Consider the following 17999-nt stretch of genomic DNA (forward strand, 5'->3'; position numbering starts at 1 on the left):
GGGGTTAATCTGATCGTCGGATTATCTCCTCCCTCCATCAGAAGCCAATCGTCGCTTGGTGATAATCAGTCAGGCTTTGTCTCAGACGGGCCTCGTCCCGAAGCCACCGCCTATCTGGATCCATGGCCCAATAGCCTTTTATCTCGGCCGGGATTTACGATGGTACATCCACTAGTAATAGTGCTGGAAGTGCGGAGAAGGAAGGGCAGCAGACATTTGTATTACATGATCGGGGTATGGTAGTTAAAAAATATGAACAACTCCGTGCCACGACTCTTGATCCACCGATCAAGAGAGGCATGAGAAAAGGTTAAATGACATCAGAAAACATCTACAATGCAAAATGCGGCGCATTAATAAACAGTCCCATTAGAATCCCACCCAACGTGCCCGCGATCGGAATCGTCATGATCCACGCCAGCAGCAGCAGTCCCACGCGCTGGAAGTTGACGGCCTTGAGCGTGCCATTGCACAGTCCCACCCCGACTGTCGCGCCCGTGATACACATGGACGTGGACACGGGCAGTGAGTACTGCGAGAAGACGAGCACCGTGATGGCGGCGCCCATTTCCATCGAACAACCGCGACTCGGCGAGTGGTAGGTGATCTTGTTGCCCATCACTATAACCTCGTTAGTAATCATTGACGAGTCACACGATAGGATCGACTTACCCTTCATGATGTTGTAGCCGTAGGTGATCAGGCCGATCGAGATACATGCCGACAGCACCGCCAACTGCCACACGGGCACTGGTGCCTTGGCCGCCGCCGCGTTGCCAGTCGACCAGGCCGAGTAGATGACGGCCCAGGGACCGACCGAGTTACCAATGTCGTTGGCACCGTGGGCAAAGGAGGCAGTGCAGGCGGTCAGCACTTGGATGAACGAGTAGGTGTGCTCGACTTCGTTGGGATACTTGTCGGCGTGGGCGTACACGCGCTGCATGCGCTTGCCTTCGGGGGTGCCCGCAATACCAGACTGGGCGGCGTGAATGTCATAATGCAGACCATAGAGAAGCCCACACACAATCATCGCCGGGATGCGCTTCGCCAGAATCACCATATTGTGCAGCTCGTACAACTGCCCGGCTCCCATGGGGTTGTCGCGGAGAGTCCGCATCGCCCAGCCCAGCGGGCCACGCTTCTTGAGCAGGCGCTCCCGCAGCCGACGGTCGGATTGTTCCATGAGTTCCTTGTAGGTCAGTTGCTGAGATTCCCCGGCCACCATGCGCTTCTCGCCTTCCTCGCTGCGGGACGGAATCGACTCGACGCCGGCCTGGGTGGACTTTTTGGCATCATCGCCGCGGAGAGTATCCGGGGAGCCGAGCGTGAGGTCTTCGGAGCTTCCCTGCACGACCGCGTAGTCCGGGATCTTGGCCTGCTCACCATGCGTGACCACGGGGCGCGTCAGCAGCATGGGGCCCAGGATGAACATCCACCATTTCACACTGTGATCCTTACGGATGACACGAGCGTACACAAAGGGGACGAAGAAGAGGGCGGAGAGAAGCATGACGCCACCACCGGTGCCCATGGTGACCGCCGCGATGTACCAGCTGGGCTTCTTGGACAGACCCAGACTGGGAGAGCCCTTGTAGACGATGGACAGGGTGCAGATGGTGGCGGCAATCAGGAAGAAGAAGGGGGAACTGTAGACGGCCCAGGGGATAGGGTTCTTGCGGATCAGCACGACCAACTTGATGAGCATGAAGATGGCAGCCCCGAAGCCTCCCGAGATCACGGGGGCCATCCCCAGCCCGGCGAAGATGGCCCCGAGGCCCTTGCCATCATTCCAACCCCACTGCACGTGGGAGGCACCTACGGTAGCCACACCCACGCCCGCCACGGCCGAGATCAGGGAGTATGTCGAGGAGACGTGGGCCGAGTGGCGCGTACACCACATCACCCAGGAGGAGGCCGCCGCCAAGGCACAGGTAAAGGCCAGCATCTGGACTCCGGCGTTGCCCTGGAAGGCGGAGTTGGGAATGATGCCGTTCTTGATGGTATCCGCCGTGCGAGCTCCGACACAGATGGCGCCCAGCATCTCGAAGACGGTGCCGAAGACCATGGCCTGCCGATAGGAGACGGAGCGGGAGGAGACACTGGTTGCCCAGGAGTTGGCCACATCGTCTAGAAGACAGATACAGAGGTCACGTCAGTATAAAAGGTACATCCAATCCGGGGATAAGCACATGACTTGGTGTCACCACTCACTTGCACCGTTGTTGTAGGCATCCAGCATGGCAAACAAGGTGCCGATGGCGAAGATGTAGTCGTACTCGTGGAGGATCGCCATGGTGACTTGACGGCTTCTTTGGCTATGAGTACGGCCAGCAGAAAAGGGAGGAGGGGGAGGAGGAATGGAAGGATGGAAGGGAGAAAGCTGACGGACAGCCTCATGAACCTCCCTGGCGGACCAGCTCGCACTTTATGTGACTGACGGACGCCATCAGGCCGGGCAGGACATTCACTCTGCAGCAGGCCACGTGCTCCAGCAGAGTTTACGGCGGGATGGAGGTATCTCAGCCCATCCTCCATGTCAGGGAGCTGGGGTCGGACACGTTCCTGCTTGGAGGTCGATGATTCGAAGAGCCAGCGGGGGCGAGGTTGACCTCGAAGGGCACGTCCAGGGTGTTCGGGGAATACATCGTATTACGAGGGGGAGGGTATGACAAGGGCCAGACCTCGGAAATTCGCGCAGAGCTTCACAGCAAAAGCCACTACTACGGATCAGGATCAGGTACTACCCGCCAGAGGGAGACTTTTTTCGAGATACTACTTACCAGCGTGTTACCAGATTTACCGCCAGTGGCACAGGATGGGCCCTGCTGGGCATGGCTGGGCGGCGGCTTGGCACCCGCACTGCCTGCGGTCGTTGGCGCAGATAAACTGCCATCCGACCTGGTCGAATCCAGATATACTTGAGGATGAAGTCTGGGCGGACCCGAAGAGGCGTGTCTTGGCAGGCTGGGCGGAACGGGCAGGTCTCCACCATCCTATCAGTGCATTCCCCGGGCCCACGTGGGGATGCTGGGAAGGCTTCATTCGCAGACTCGGTCCCAGCAGAAGTTCCAGAAACCATCATCCCAGCACGACGTGCGCGCGCGGTGACTGGCACGGTGTCACGGCCCAGAGCTGGCTACCAGTCTTGGCACGCCAAGGTAATCTTCCGATGCGGTCGTGGAACACGAACTCTTCCTTCCCACCATCACTGACGGAAGCGAAAAGTTTATTAAGTTCCCTCCTACGAACTAAGTAGTATTTCACCCCCCGATTAGCACGAGTCACCATGAGGTCGATTCGATTCGATTTCTAATTAACCATTAATTACGCGGGCAATGCAGCGAATGTTCCCTGCTTTCCCCTTCTATCACTTATCTATCACTTGAGTAAACATACATCCTGTTTAGTTCACCGGAATGTTTCGGTCCAGGTAGCCGCTCCACGTGGCCAGGCTGCGCTTCCACGGCGTGTTGGACGACAGCTGCAGGTCCTCGATGGCGCTGGCATACTTGATCAGCGTGGCCTCGGAGAACGCCGTGCCCATCAGCGCCAGTCCGTAGGGCATATGCGAGTCCTGGTTGATACCTGCGGGCAGCGTCACCACCGGGTAACCCGCCTGCGCGGCAATCTCGATCGAGGGGGCAAAGTCCGGAGGCACCAGCAGCGCCGTGAGGTTCCGACCCTGGTAGTGCAGGGCCGCATCGATCCCCTCCTCCCGAGACGTGCGGTGGCAATACTCCAGCGCCTGCCAGTAGGTCTCGTTCATCTCGCCCTTGGTGGCCAGCGAGGCCAGGAATCCGTCTTGGCCTGAGGCAAACGCCGGGTTGACGCCCGGCACCCCGCCCTCACTGCCCGCATTGTCGAGGTTGTACTGCACCAGATCCTCCAGCGACCGCATGTTGGTGTTGTTGAGCTCCGCCAGGTAGTCCCGGATGTTGTTGTAGAAATCCACCTTGACGTACGAGTACTCGGACTGGTTGGGGTAGCCGCGCGTGGTGCCGTAGTCCCAGTTCCAGCCGGACGGATCCACAATCTCCTTGTAGTGCGGCAGCTCCGTGCCGTTGATGATGGTGGCCCCCGCCGCCTCGATCAGCGCCAGCAGTTCCATCAGCTGGGCGTTCTGTGCGGCGTCGTTGTACTGCCAGAAGGACAACCAGGGGAGACCGAACACCGCCCCCTTCAGCGCCGTCTGGTTGGTCAGGAACTGGGCGTACCCGCCCGCCGGGGTCTTGCCCTGCTGGGCATAGGTCTCGTTGTCGCGGGGGTCAATGCCGTAGATGGCATCCAGCGCATAGGCGGCATCGCGCACCGTCTTGCCAAAGGTGCCGACCGTGTCCTGGTGCAGGGACTCGGGGATGACACCCGCCCGGGAGGTCAGACCCACGGTGGGCTTGATACCGACCACGTTCGAACGCTCGGCCGGGTTGATCACTGGTCCTCCACATTAGCATATTTGTGTCATCATATTTTTGGTCTGCCAAACTTACCACTACCATCCGTCTCGGTACCCAGAGCAAAAGGCACCTGGTTGCTCGTGACAGCCACACCGGAACCGGAGCTACTGCCACCGGGGTTGACGGTGAAGTTGTAGGGGTTGCGGCACTGGCCACCACGGCCCGAGTAGCCCTCGGAGTAGTCGTTGGAGCGCATGTCCGCCCACTCACTGAGTGTGGCCTTGCCCAGCAGGACCGCACCCGCCTGGCGCAGACGATGCACGACGTGAGAATCGCGAGGGACGACGGAGCCGACGAGGGCCCAGCTGCCCGCGGTGGTCTCCATCTTGTCCTTACTGGCGATGTTGTCCTTGACCAGGAAGGGGATGCCGTGCAGGGGACCGCGCACGGTACCCTGCTTGCGTTCGGCATCCAACGCCTCGGCAATGGCCATGGCGTCGGGGTTGAACTGCAGCACCGCACTGGAACACCAGAATCAGCGAACCGCATTTTTGTGAGAAGAAGGGCAACTTACTTGGTGTAGGGCTGGACCTGGTAGATGCGCTCGAGGTAGCACTGCAGCAGCTGGGAGCCGGTGAAGCGACCGGCCTTCAGCTGCGCCTGGATCTCATCGATGCTGGCCTCCTCCAAGGTGAAGCCATGGCAGTCCCGCATGGGAAAGAGATCGGAACCATTGACGCCCAACTGGGGGAAGTCATAGGGGAAAGGTTGGGTATCAATCTGCCGGGCCACGAGGCTGTCATTGGCAGTGATGGCGCTGGCCACGGCGGCCAACCCGGAGGTGAGGAGCCAAGAGGCAAAGGAAGGCATGGCCGATCGTCCGTTTCTCGATTGTCCCTGCAGATCGCTGCCACGTGGAAAATGAGATTTGGTTTGGGAAGATGAGACCAGGGGGGGAGGGGAAAGGAAAGGAAGAAAAGCAGATGTGTGTGTGGTTGGTTAAAAAGGCCGGCGCGAACAGGCACCAACAGCGACCGGCATCATGCAAGGGACCGCCAGGGAGGGACACGGCTATCTCGTGCCGACCAAAAGAAGGAGGGGGCAAACTTTACTAGAATGCCACTATTGATTTGGAGGGGGGGAAAGAAGACTACGGTAGGGGAGGATATGGAGAAAGAGTCCGACTGGATAGGATCATTGGATCCCAGCAGAGGCCAATAGATTAATTGGTTGCGTAAAGCGTTCAAAACCTGGGTTCTGTGGGGAAACAACAACACACCATCCCAAGCAAGAAACGGGAAGGTTTCATCGGCAACTGGAAAAGGGAAGGGCGGACCGGCCGCCACAACCTTCCGTGACAGTTTGACACACAAACACAACCCCCCTTCGGAGAATATTTTCGACAGTAAGGAAGTAATCTCTCTCGGGGAATACTATTTACTCCCCTGTTCTTCTATTTGAAGCGTCAAGCACAGAAGAATCCATTTCTACTCTTTGGTATGCAACCAACAGCAAGTCTGCAGGCAGCGAAGTGCAGTGGGGATCCGCTGATGATGGATGGCAGATAGGCGAGCCCGGACCCACCCGACCAGCCCATCCGGTGCAGCCGATGCTGCTTCATCTACGGAGTACTAGTAACTAGTGCTGCTGCTGCTGCTGCTGGTTGATGCATCCTCCCATAGTAAAGTTCTGACAGGCTTGCGGCGGGTGCGAGATCATTCTCCCATGGGGTCCATTTGTCAGGGAAAAAAGAGAAAAAAGTCAAAAAGGAGTGGAAGAGTCTGTAGTTAGTTAGTAGTTTGGTAACACTTTTTCCCTCTTCACCCCCTGATCGATTCTATCATATGATTGTCATTAGGTAACTTGCGTCTATTCTTCGAGATCTTAGCAATTGACTTTGGGTTAGGCTCGTCAGCCTCAAACCAGCCCAATCATCGGAGGCATTCCCCAGCCGAAAACAGCTGGCAAAGCCCTTCGAGATTCCGCAACGGCCTTTGATCGGTACCGATGACAACCCGATCCAATGCTGCGGCCCTGCCAATCCTCTCCCTCCCCAAAGTCTAATCGGAAGAAAGAATTCAATTGTTCCTTGGTCTTGTCGTCATGCCCACACAAAAATTTAATATAGCACAAACTACTTCCTTCATAAACCCCCTCCCCCATGCAACCCCCTCCCCCTTTACTCTTCAGGCTGTGAGACCTCGTTGTCGGTCTCCCTCCCCTCGCCCTGCTGCCCGGATGAACCACCATGCCTCAAATCCCGGCGGACATCCAAACTGCTGAGGCGGAGGGCCGCATCCCTGCCGGTGTCACGGCCGACTATCTGGCCCAGTCGCGCGATCGGCCCACCAAGATCGCCATCCTCTTCGTTGGCGCCCTGACCTTCGTGATCGTCGTCGCCCGTTGCTACGCCCGTCTCTTTCTCGTCAAGAAGTTCGGCTGGGATGATGCGTTGGCCGTCTTTACTCTGGTAGCTTCTTCCTCCTCCCCCGTATCCGCCATGGCAGATTGAATCGAATGGAATTGACTCGAAGCCGCATTAGGCCATCTACATCGCCATTATCGCCCTGTCCATCATTCTGATCGACATGGGCAGTGGCCGGCACATTGAATATATCCAATATGTCCTCGCCCTGTCCCGCGTCAACGACACCGAACGCTACGACTTTGTCATGCACATCCTCTACACCACCGCCTTGTTCGTCTGTCGCCTATCCGGTTTGGCCTTCTACCAGCGTCTGGCCTCGCGTCACCCCAAGATCTCCCTGGCCATCAAGCTCTCCGCAGGGTTCTTGCTGGCCGCGTTTCTCGCCCAATTCTTTCTCCTGCTGTTCCATTGTCTGCCCGTCACGGGTCTCTGGCCCTACCCCTGGCAGCCGCAGATCGACAATTACAAGTGCATCACATGGGGGGATGTGTATGTGACCAATTCGGCCCTCTCCCTGGTCTGCGACGTGATGATGTTGGCCCTGCCCTCCATGTTGATCTACATGCTGCAAGTGTCGCCGAAGCGCAAACTGCAGTTGTCCCTGATCATGTTCCCGGGTGTCTTGTGAGTCTACATCTTCCTCTGTGTGTTTCTCATGTCTCCTTGCTAATGCAAACCCCTCTGCTAGGGTGCTTGTCATCTCCTGCGTCCGCTTATGGCTGGTCATCGTCGGCCAGTGGTCCTCCGACGGCAGTTGGGCCTACGACCCCATGCTGGCCATCGAAACCTCCGAAATCGGCGGCACCCTGATCGCCCTCTCCATTCCCGCCATGAAATCTTTATTCGGGTCGTGGTTTTCGCACCTCAAGGCATACTCCTCGCGAGCGGGAGGAACCAGCGGCAAGCCCAGTGGAGCGCAACGGGCATACGGACGCAGCTGGGAAACCGGAGTCAAACTCAGCAGTCTGGGGACCCGCACGGCCGCCGACGACGCATACAAGGTCAACATTGGCGTGGGAGGGGATCCCAGCCTGCGGGGCCCGACCAGCGAGGGGACGAAGCATTCGCGCAACGATGGGTCGTCGGAGGATCTGCTGATGGACGTCAGCTTCTCGCCGGAGGAACGACAATTGGCCTTCAAGAACGGGATCCGCCTGACGGAGGAAGTGTCCATATCGTCGTCGCGGGTGTCGAGGCTGCCGCATTTATCGCGGTAGGCAACTAGAAAAAAAAAAAAAAAGAGTAATAATAATAACACGACACAAAAAAGCAATTACTATAATAGAGCGGTATTATTATAATTTTCAATGGGTGTATTAGTCCTCCGTTCGTGTGGGTGGGGTCGCGCGGGGCCCTTTTACCCCAGATCGCCCCGTCTAGGGGTCCCATGACTGTGCGTTATCAGCAGTAGATGGCGATGGGGGAGATAAATACCGTCGTATTATGTGTAAGAGGCTTCGGCTTGGTTTCCCGTCGGAGGCAATTTCAATCGCAGCAGCGATGATGACGATGCTACATGGATGGGAATGTGGAGGGCTCTCTCCGACCGGAACGTGGCCCACCGCCTCAGGCATTATCATCGTCGCCTCAGGCAAGAGTCTTGGTCATTCAGTGCTATCACGTGAGTGGTTGACAACTACTTGCAGAGTGATGCGTCACGAGGGGTTTAGCTGGAGTCATTTCACAATCTTGGTGATCTGTAAATGTACTATAGAACATATAAATGTTTTGTATCGCATTTACTACCCCTGTAGCATTCAATGTGTGGTTGGAGTGACGATGATTCCTGATCTCGTTCCTGATGGCGGATATATATCTCCGTAGGGCGATGTCCAATCGGTACCATGAATAGTAAATGGGTAGAAACCTTTCCCAGCCTTGAAGTAACTGATGGTTAGTGTTATTCCAGGATCGGGTGATCATGAAGTAGTAATGATTGACAAGAATTATTCAAATCCAGTGTCACTAGTAATCGTATATTCTTATGATATCCTGGCAAAAAAACCATCGACCATAATCCAAATCCACCATCATCATGTTTGATAGTCCAGGTGCCAATCACTTAACTTTTATCTGGTATAACTAAATTCAAGTCCAGAAAAGATCTAGTAATTGAGAATCGGAGCAATTCTTCTTATGTCTTCTGGGAATACAAGGGGCTACGACATTGATTGCCGAGTTACAAATGATATACTACCAAGTCACTACTAGAAGTGAAATAGCTGCCTCTCCTACTGATGTGCAGATAATGCCTCATCCCACAGTGGCTGTTATCTATTCCAACCGCTGGTCTAGACTGTCTAGGATCGAGGAATATAGCTCATTCCTTGACAGCCACGCAAGGATGGATTGACAGACCTGACATGACCTGTGCATATTACACAGGCTATAGGACTACCACTGCCGTGTAATGAAAGAATACTACCGACCACTCTGCACTCTGCATATTACCACCCACCCCCACGATACCACCGTGTTGGTGACCGGGAACACGAATCAAACATCCCGTCCCAAGTCAGGAGGACTTTTCTCTGGTCCTCCCTTTGTGATAAAAGTGACAAGTAGCAGCTAGCTAACATCCTCCCCACGCCCTTGCTGGACACTGCAGCATGCAGTCGTCTGAGGTATTACCAGGATAGGTAAAAGAATCCCGGAAGATGCAGTGCAGCGACAGTGGATTATTGGGACCGCGCTATCTGAGTCGGTTCCTGCGGGCGATGCAAGTATCCGGGGCACCGATAAAGTGATGACATCCGCCGAACAGAAACTGACCCCTCTCAGCTGCAAGGGGTCAATTGAGTAAAGGGGAGATCCTGGGATGCTACTGGATGGTGGTGAAGGATCGATAGGGAAAGATCTGGGAAAAGAGAGGGAGAGAGAGCTCGAGAGCTCGAGGGAGGGGAAACAAACAGCGCAAAGGGGGACCCGCAATCACATGTCAAAGGATTTGATCCAAAGGGGCGAATTGGGTTAGTGCATCCCGCAGAAGTGCCCCGTGCAGCCAATGGCATTGTCTCTAATAATATCGGTTGTCTCGATCGGGACTAACCGTCTCCCCAACCTAAGTACTTACTTACCAGAGTGGCCCCCCGTCTCGAGCTCGAGCTGAGTGAGACTGCTTTAGTAGTGCGGAGTCAATCCCCCCGGTCGGTCGCTAAAGAGAGGGGAAAGCTGTCGTCCTGAGGGGGAGGGTTCAGTCCCGTCAGGTACAGCTCATCCATGCACGCCCTGATGCAGCTTGCCGCACACGCACACACAAAATAATTAAGATGCACAGATAAAATAAAAATAAAACAAATTGTGATAATGCACATCGTAGGAACTGATATGATGAGGGAATTAGTGTCCATGTAACCAGTCCAGATCCCCAGGATACGAGGGCCAGCCGGGTACACATGCAGGCTGGCCGAGTCCAACTATTGGTGGGCAACCGGCGAGATTTCCCGCTGGCAGAGAGAATTTCCCCCTCCTCAATTTTCGTACACAGCAAGCAGAACCAGGGGAATTCTCTCTCACATCCATCCAAGGCAGCATCATGATGAGATAGTAGTATTTTTCTCTTCCGAACATCGGCTTATCAATTGATCAATGAGAGAATGTCTTGATTTTCAAATCTCTATCGAGCAGCCAGAAAGAGCGAACGTTGAGACCCCCACTAAACCCTTTTGGGGCACTCGTGATTTGCATGTGATCGAGCCTCTCAGTGACGGGCTTCAATTCTTAGCGATCCTCACGCTCTCACTTGCTACTTATCCTCCTCGAGCCCCCACTGTCTCGTCCACACTAATTCCTCAACAGCTGCCAGATATGGCGGGATTACGCTTCCTGGGAAGCTTTCCAGTTCCCCCGTCGTGTCCAGCGGCGTGTTTGCTTTGTTTCCCTGGCGAAGGCCATGGAAGCCCTCCGGTGAGTTACTTGCCAGTTCCTATATCTTCCACCTGTTCCCCCCAATCCTCCTCGCGCTTTCCTTTTTTTTTTTTCAGCGCTCACCGCAGAAGTGACTATCTGACACCTCATTTATTTCCTTCTTTCTCCAAGACTTGCCATCGCGACTTAAATACCCCCCCCCTTAGTCCTCCCTAATTATCTACCGTCGACCGGTGGTCGCACTTTCTCCTCGCCCTCGTACTCCCTCCCACTTCTCCGGCTCTCTTTCCCCCCCACGCGACCCCCACTTACACAATGACCATCATTGATGTCACCAAAGACCTGTCAGCCCTGTTTTCCAAGCAGGTGCAGGCCACTCCCGATGCGCTGGCGCTGGAAGACGATAAGACCACATATACCTACGCAGAATTAGACCGGGCGGTCGACGAACTGACTCGGCGTCTGCATCACTACCGAGTCGGACGGGACACCCTGGTGGGCGTTCTGCTCCCGCGTAGCAGTGAATATGTCATTGCCTGTCTGGCGGCGCTCCGTGCGGGCGGAGCATTTCTGGTGCTCGAGTTGGCCTACCCACCCGAGCTTCTGGACGATGTGATCCGCGACGGGAACCCCGCCGTCATCATCACCTGTAGAGCCGAAGTCGGCAAGATCAAGGCCGACGTCCCCCTCATCTCCTTAGATGAACCAGCCACCGAGACGAATGGGGTGTCGGATTTGCCTCCCCCGCCCGCAGATGACGATCTGGATCGACTGGCCTTCGTGTCCTATTCGTCCGGAACCACGGGCAAGCCCAAGGGAATTGCCAACCCCCACAGAGCCCCGGTTCTCTCCTATAACCTACGATTTGGTGTGCAGGATCTGTCCCCCAACGATCGGGTCGCGTGCAATGTCTTCTTCATCTGGGAGATCTTGCGTCCCCTGCTGCGGGGAGCGGCGGTCGTTGCGGTGCCGGACGATATCAGTTACGACCCCGCCGCGCTCGTCGATCTCCTCGCTGCCAAGCGCATCACAGAAACCCTGATGACCCCGACCCTCCTCGCTACCGTCCTCGCCCGTCACCCTCACATCGGCTCGCGTCTGCCGCATCTCCGCACGCTGTGGTTCAATGGTGAGGTGGTGACCACCGATCTCGCCCGTCGCGCCAGCCAAGCCTTGCCGAACACCCGCCTCCTCAATTGCTACAGTGCCTGTGAAACACACGAGATTGCCTGTGGGGACATTCGGGAGATGCTCGATGAGCAAGCCCTGTACTGTCCGGTTGGGCCCCCGATTGACCCCAAGAACACCCACATTCTGGACGAGAACCGGCAACCGGTGGAGAATGGGGTGAGCGGGGAGCTCTATGTGGCTGGTCCACTTTTGGCTCGCGGGTACCTCAACCTTCCCGAGACCACCGCCAAAGCGTTCACGGAGAACCCCTTCGATGCCACCCCGGGATCCCGTCTGTACCGGACGGGTGATCTCGCTCGCCGGCTGCCTTCGGGCCTCCTCGAAATCACCGGGCGCGTGGGATCCATGATCAAGCTGCGCGGCTACTCAGTTGTGCCCGCCAAGGTGGAGTATGAGATCACCAAGAACCTCGCGGTCCGCCACTGTGCCGTGGTGGCCCATGGCGAGGGCCTGGAGCGACAGTTGGTGGCATACATTGTCCGCGACAACGACCACGCCACCGACCGCCCCGTCGTGGAAATCAATGAGGCGGGCAATAGCCCGGGCGCGCGTCGTACCCTCGTCCAGGTCCTGGCGCACTACATGATTCCGTCTCTCTGGGTGGAGCTGGAGGAGCTCCCCACGCACGATGTGACGGGCAAGGTTGACCTGAAACGCCTGCCTCCCCCGCGCACGGCCGATCACGTCAACGGGAACGGAAAGCCCGTGGAGAAGGACCCGATCGGCATTGATCAGGTGGCCGCCATCTGGGCGGTCGCTCTCAAAACCGCACGCAACCTCTTGAAACCCAGCGATGATTTCTTCGATCTGGGTGGACACTCCTTGTCGCTGGCGGATCTCTCCTCGCGCATGTCCCGACACTTTGGCTTCCGCGTGCCGATCGCACGGCTGGCGGAAAATGCGACCTTGGCGGGCCATCTCCAGACCGTTCGTGACATTCGCGACGGCCATACGGCCGCGGTGCAAGCCGATCTCCCCGCGGTCCTCCGGGCCGACGCCACCCTCGACGATGATATCCGACCGTCCAAAGCGTCCATCCGCTCTGTCACCGACGCCGACACGGTGCTCCTGACGGGAGTGACGGGATTCCTTGGCGCCTTCCTCCTGCACGACCTGCTGGAAAGCACCTCCGCCCATATCATCTGCTTGGTCCGATTTACGGACCCGGCTGATGATGACCAGCCTGGTGGTGTGGCCAGAATTCGCCGAAACCTCTTGGACCTGGGATTGTGGCGGGACTCCATCATGGAGCGCGTTGAGATCCTGCCCGGAAACCTGTCGCGGACCCGCTTCGGCCTCTCCCCCGAAGCCTTCGACGAGCTCGCCTCCCGCGTGCAGGTCATCGTTCATGCTGCTGCCACCGTCAATTTGGTCTACCCTTATGCTGCCCTTCGCGGGCCCAATGTCGGCGGTACGCGAGAAGTCCTCCGCCTGGCATGCAAGGGTGGTGCGACCGTGCAATATGTGTCCACCAATGGCGTGCTCCCACCGTCTGGAGAAAAGGGCTGGCCGGAAGACGCCATGCTCCCGGTGGACGACGTCCCTGACAAGCTGCTGGATGGATACGGCCAAACCAAGTGGGTGGCTGAGCAGCTGGTGCTCGAAGCTGGTCGTCGCGGACTGCCCGTGAAGATTCACCGTGCCGGAACCATCAGTGGCCATAGCCAGACGGGTGCCGCTAACGCCTGGGATCTGTTGTCGGCCTTGTTTGTCGAGTCGATCAAGCTCGGTTACGCACCTGAAGTGGAAGGCTGGCGCGCGGAGATGACTCCCGTGGACTTTGTCAGCAAGGCTATTGTGCATCTGGCCAGTCAGACGCACGCTGAGCAAACTGTGTTCCACCTCGGCGACCCAAACCCGGTCGATACACGGTCGGTTTTTGCATCTCTGAATGAGCTCGGCTACCCGACCAAGTCCCTGGCCTGGGATGACTGGGTATCCCTATGGAATGAGAAGCGCAGTGCGGTCAAGGGTGGGGATGGTGGTTTCACCGTCGATATCCTCCGCAGTGGCATGCCCACCGTGGACTTTCTCCGCGGCATTGTCGTGCTGGACAATGCGGCCACTCGTCCCTTCCGGGCGGTTGTGGAACGTCCCAAGGTCGACCGGGCTTTGCTGGAGACCTACACGCGGCACTGGTTCGCTCGAGGCTGGCTGCCGCGGCCGCCGCTTCGCCAGCAATGTCCCAATGGGACCGCGAAGCCTGCTATCAAGGGTCCGCTCAGCGGAAAGGTGGCCGTCGTGACGGGTGCCTCTTCTGGCATTGGAGCTGCGGTCGCGGTCGCTCTGGGCCGAGAGGGTTGCCATGTCGCTCTCGCTGCTCGGCGTCTCGACGCCCTTGAATCGGTGAAGGGCCGCATCACGGCCCACGGTGGCAAGGTCATTGCCCGGAAAACTGATGTCACGAGCAAGGAGCAAGTAGACGCGCTTTTGCAGGCTGCCAACGATGAACTCGGTCCCGTGGACATCCTCGTATCGTGTGCCGGAGTGATGTACTTTACCATGATGGCCAATGTGCAGACGGAAGAGTGGGAGCGTACGGTCGACGTCAACTGTAAGGGTCTCCTCCACTGCCTGTCGGCCAGCGTGCCCGGCATGCTTTCGCGTGGCGCTGGCCACATCGTGGCAATCTCTTCCGATGCTGGACGCAAGGTATTCCCCGGCCTGGGTGTCTACTCGGCCAGTAAGTTCTTCGTCGAGGCTACGCTGCAGTCCCTGCGCCTTGAGACCGCGGGCATGGGTCTGCGCGTGACCAGTGTACAACCGGGCAACACGGCGACAGACCTCCTGGGCATGTCCACAGATGCCGAGGCCGTCAAGAAGTACGGCGAGCCGTCCGGAGCACAGATCCTCGAACCGGAGAATGTGGCCGACTCGATTGTGTACGCGCTGCGCCAGCCGGCACATGTCTCGGTGAATGAAGTACTGATCGAGCCGCGGGACGAGCCGATCTAATTGATTGGATGTGGTGGAGCTTTATGGCATCTCATATATGACGATTTAGAGTTTTGTTATCATCTATAGACCTAGACACTGTCCTCCATGGACATCGCTATAATCTACATGGTTGAATAATCTCTTTGAATAAATATTGCTGCATCTAAGAAATATGACTCGATGTCATCACTCTGCGGAGTGTTTCCTACGATGATATACGTTACTACTACCCCTTCCACGGATTTAAGTTCTAAAGTCTGCCATGATGAACCTCTCATTAGTAGATTAGCATTACCGTTGATGCAGCAAGAATATATATTCATAGCTAAAACATATTATAGCATCAGATCTAACTCTGCTGGCTGGGCGTTTATTGTCCTTCACAACAATAGCATTCCACCTGTACCACTAAGAGTACACCCTGTCATCCACCGACTTTCCTCGGAACACAGAAAGCTATTGCCTGTCAGTCAACTTACCCCAGCTCATATTCGTGATATCTTGCTGAAAACCACTCACCTGACCAACGAGACAATATCCTCCACCTCTCCCATACGGGCCTCGGCGGGAGTAGCCTGAATCATGGACTGCATAGCCTCTTTGAACTCAGGAGCACTGTTCTGAAATTGCTCCGTCGCGATGGGTCCCGGACTGACCGCGTTAACCGTGATACCATGAGTCTGGCCCAGTTCCGTAGCCCAGACGCGTACCAGCGCCTCCATACCAGCCTTACTGGCAGCATAGACGCTGGTCTGGGCGACGCCCATGCGAGCCGCAGCCGAGGTGATGAGAATGATGCGTCCACCACGGGGCATATATGGCACCGCAGACTGGGTAAGGAACAACGGAGCTGCGGCATAAGTTAACCAATCCATCCATCCATCAAGGTGTCTCAGTTATTCCGGAGTTTCAACTACCCTTTAGGTTAACTGCCATCAATCGTTCAAACAACTCCTCAGTCACATCCTCGAGCGAACTGTCTTCCCCATCCGCCGCATTATGGACCAGCATATCGATGTGACCCGTCGGACTCGCTTGCACTGCAGTATCAATGAGAGTTTGGCGATCAGTAGCAGAAGTAATGTTCGCCTGCACCAAGACACCCTGACCACCAGAGGAGGCCTTCACGATAGCTTCCACAACACTCTGCGCTGCAGCTTTAGACCGCTCGGATGTATATGTGATGATCACCGCCGCCCCGCGACGACCCAGCTCCAGGGCGATGCCAGCACCGATGCCTCTACTATTATATCAGTCGATACCACTCGCTTGAGACATGACATATGTACCTGGAAGATCCAGTGACGATAGCTGTCTTGCCATGGAGATTGGCAGCTAGGCTGCGCTGGGTTGTAGTAGAGGTTGGGGAATGCATAATGGTTAGCTATCGATGAGCGGGGTAGCAGAAGGCACAACAATAAGATTTACACAAGTCTGGGGGTGAACATCAGACTCTTTAAAGATGTCGAATCCGGACGGTGGCAAGGATACTGCGCGAGGCTTGCCAGGATCATGCCGAGTAAGGACCATGCCAAGTGCCCCCCGAAGAGGCTGCTGGAAGTATGGCCTATTTTGGCAGGTCAGGCAGCATGAGGTTCACCACTAGCATGAGTGAGCATGACATGGCCTCAGCCTCAGACTGGGCAACTCAACATATGAGAGTAGAGAAGAGAATCTCAGGTCACGGTGGCATTGATGTATGGAAGGACTAGACCCTCTCGTGGCTCTCTTTATTCGTCAGCCAGGTGGTGCCCCAAAAGGCATTGAGGAAACCCCCATCTTCTCCATTTTACCATGGTCTACTCGTAAAATATTGCAGATGCCTTAGATTCAGTCTACAACATGGACTTGTACAGGCCAATATGGTAAGGATGATGACAGCATACACTATGGACAGGTTTACCTCAGGATTCCCCACTAAAAGTCCCGCGGCCGCTCATTTTCCTTGAGCTCCGGGCAAAGATGATAGATGGGATCCATCTGCTCCACGTAACCACAAGCTGGCTCGCTCATGGCATAGCCCATAAAATCCAAAGTCTCCCGGTCATACCTGCGCGCGACATCCGCCGGCACCGCCAGGAACTGGTTCTCTTCCTGGCGCAGGTAGCCTCGAACAACGAACGAGGCGAAGACTAGCCTGTACTCGTCTTTGGTGATGTTCGAGCCCCCTCCATGGAATGCCGACGCCAGCATGATGAAGCCATCGCCTTTTTCCATATCAGCGAAAATACATTGCTCGACCTTTGGAGGTGTAGTGCGATCTGTGCCCCTGCTTTGTCTATCAGACATGACTAAACGCATTGGTAGTCAGGAGTCATTCCACCCACCAGAGATGGCTGCGAGGAATAAACTGCGTTCCACCATTCTCCCGGGTGACGCGACAGCCAGCTACAAAGAGACCAACGGCAGACTCGCGCTCCATATCCCGCACATCATCCCACTGGCCAATTTCGGCATGATAGCGATGGTTAATGTAATCATCGCGATGCAAGGGCTGCGCCTTGGCGCCGGGGCCAATCCTCATGGCCGTGCAGGAGTGCACGTATGGCTTAGACAGAGACATCTTCTTCTCTTCTCCCCACCAGTACCATCGTCGGGAGGTTAGAAAATGGTCGCAGACTTGGCAAAACAGCGGATTCATAACTTGAGTCTTGGTGTAGGTCGGGCTGTGCGCGATCAGAGACGGTGCGCGTTGAGTTTGTGCTGATAAATGAGCTGCGCCGGTCCGAGACGGAACAGCAAAGAGCAGACTCACCCGGAAAGAAGGAGCCATTCCATTCCACGTCTGCGTCCAAACGAGGTTTGGCTTCTTGGTGAGCTTGGTCGACGTCTGCTTCTGAAATGAGACCCTTCACGAATACGCCCCCATCTCGTTTAAGTAGATAGATGATTTCCTCCAGAGAGTGTCCTTGGACACTTTCTGAACTTCGTCGCTGTACTTGCTGGGATTGAACGGCATGGTGACTATGTGGTGAACAATACAAGGCATATGAATTTACTATTAATTTGACAATGATGCAGGGCCTGATTGACCCAGCATATATATGATCTCACCCGAAGCTCGTTTAAATATGAACCACGCCACAAGCGGAGAGGGTCCCCGCCCGGCGGTGGGAGTTGCCCGATAGGGAAATATAGCCAGCCGGGCCTTCTGCGCAGCCCTTGCCATGAGTCAGCAGGCA

The 17999-nt window shown here is 56.1% G+C and overlaps 6 protein-coding genes across 6 annotated transcripts; 2 read left to right on the forward strand and 4 right to left on the reverse strand.

The window, feature by feature from the left end:
- Window positions 1–331: 331 nt before the first annotated feature.
- Window positions 332–2293, reverse strand: An02g00180 (uncharacterized protein; the record flags this gene model as incomplete). Its single annotated transcript, XM_059745984.1, has 3 exons — window positions 332–621; window positions 673–2127; window positions 2212–2293. The coding sequence occupies 3 exons, from the start codon at window positions 2291–2293 to the stop codon at window positions 332–334; spliced, it is 1827 nt and encodes a 608-aa protein (XP_059605932.1).
- Window positions 2294–3403: 1110 nt separating this feature from the next.
- On the reverse strand, window positions 3404–5264 carry An02g00190 (uncharacterized protein; the record flags this gene model as incomplete). Its single annotated transcript, XM_001399120.1, has 3 exons — window positions 3404–4431; window positions 4488–4915; window positions 4969–5264. The coding sequence occupies 3 exons, from the start codon at window positions 5262–5264 to the stop codon at window positions 3404–3406; spliced, it is 1752 nt and encodes a 583-aa protein (XP_001399157.1).
- Window positions 5265–6642: 1378 nt separating this feature from the next.
- On the forward strand, window positions 6643–8039 carry An02g00200 (uncharacterized protein; the record flags this gene model as incomplete). The annotated part of the gene is made up of 3 exons (XM_001399121.1): window positions 6643–6864; window positions 6938–7446; window positions 7511–8039. 3 exons carry the CDS (start codon window positions 6643–6645, stop codon window positions 8037–8039), a joined length of 1260 nt encoding a protein of 419 aa, XP_001399158.1.
- A 2965-nt stretch (window positions 8040–11004) lies between these two features.
- On the forward strand, window positions 11005–14835 carry An02g00210 (uncharacterized protein; the record flags this gene model as incomplete). The annotated part of the gene is made up of 1 exon (XM_001399122.1): window positions 11005–14835. One exon carries the CDS (start codon window positions 11005–11007, stop codon window positions 14833–14835), a length of 3831 nt encoding a protein of 1276 aa, XP_001399159.1.
- A 362-nt stretch (window positions 14836–15197) lies between these two features.
- An02g00220 (uncharacterized protein) lies at window positions 15198–16192 on the reverse strand (the record flags this gene model as incomplete). Its single annotated transcript, XM_001399123.1, has 4 exons — window positions 15198–15273; window positions 15337–15667; window positions 15735–16057; window positions 16107–16192. 4 exons carry the CDS (start codon window positions 16190–16192, stop codon window positions 15198–15200), a joined length of 816 nt encoding a protein of 271 aa, XP_001399160.1.
- A 542-nt stretch (window positions 16193–16734) lies between these two features.
- Window positions 16735–17590, reverse strand: An02g00230 (uncharacterized protein; the record flags this gene model as incomplete). Its single annotated transcript, XM_059745985.1, has 2 exons — window positions 16735–17086; window positions 17145–17590. The coding sequence occupies 2 exons, from the start codon at window positions 17588–17590 to the stop codon at window positions 16735–16737; spliced, it is 798 nt and encodes a 265-aa protein (XP_059605933.1).
- Between the last annotated feature and the right edge of the window lie 409 nt (window positions 17591–17999).

The sequence above is a fragment of the Aspergillus niger genome (assembly GCF_000002855.4).
Source record: "Aspergillus niger supercontig An02".
In the NCBI taxonomy this organism is placed as follows: Eukaryota; Fungi; Ascomycota; class Eurotiomycetes; order Eurotiales; family Aspergillaceae; genus Aspergillus; species Aspergillus niger.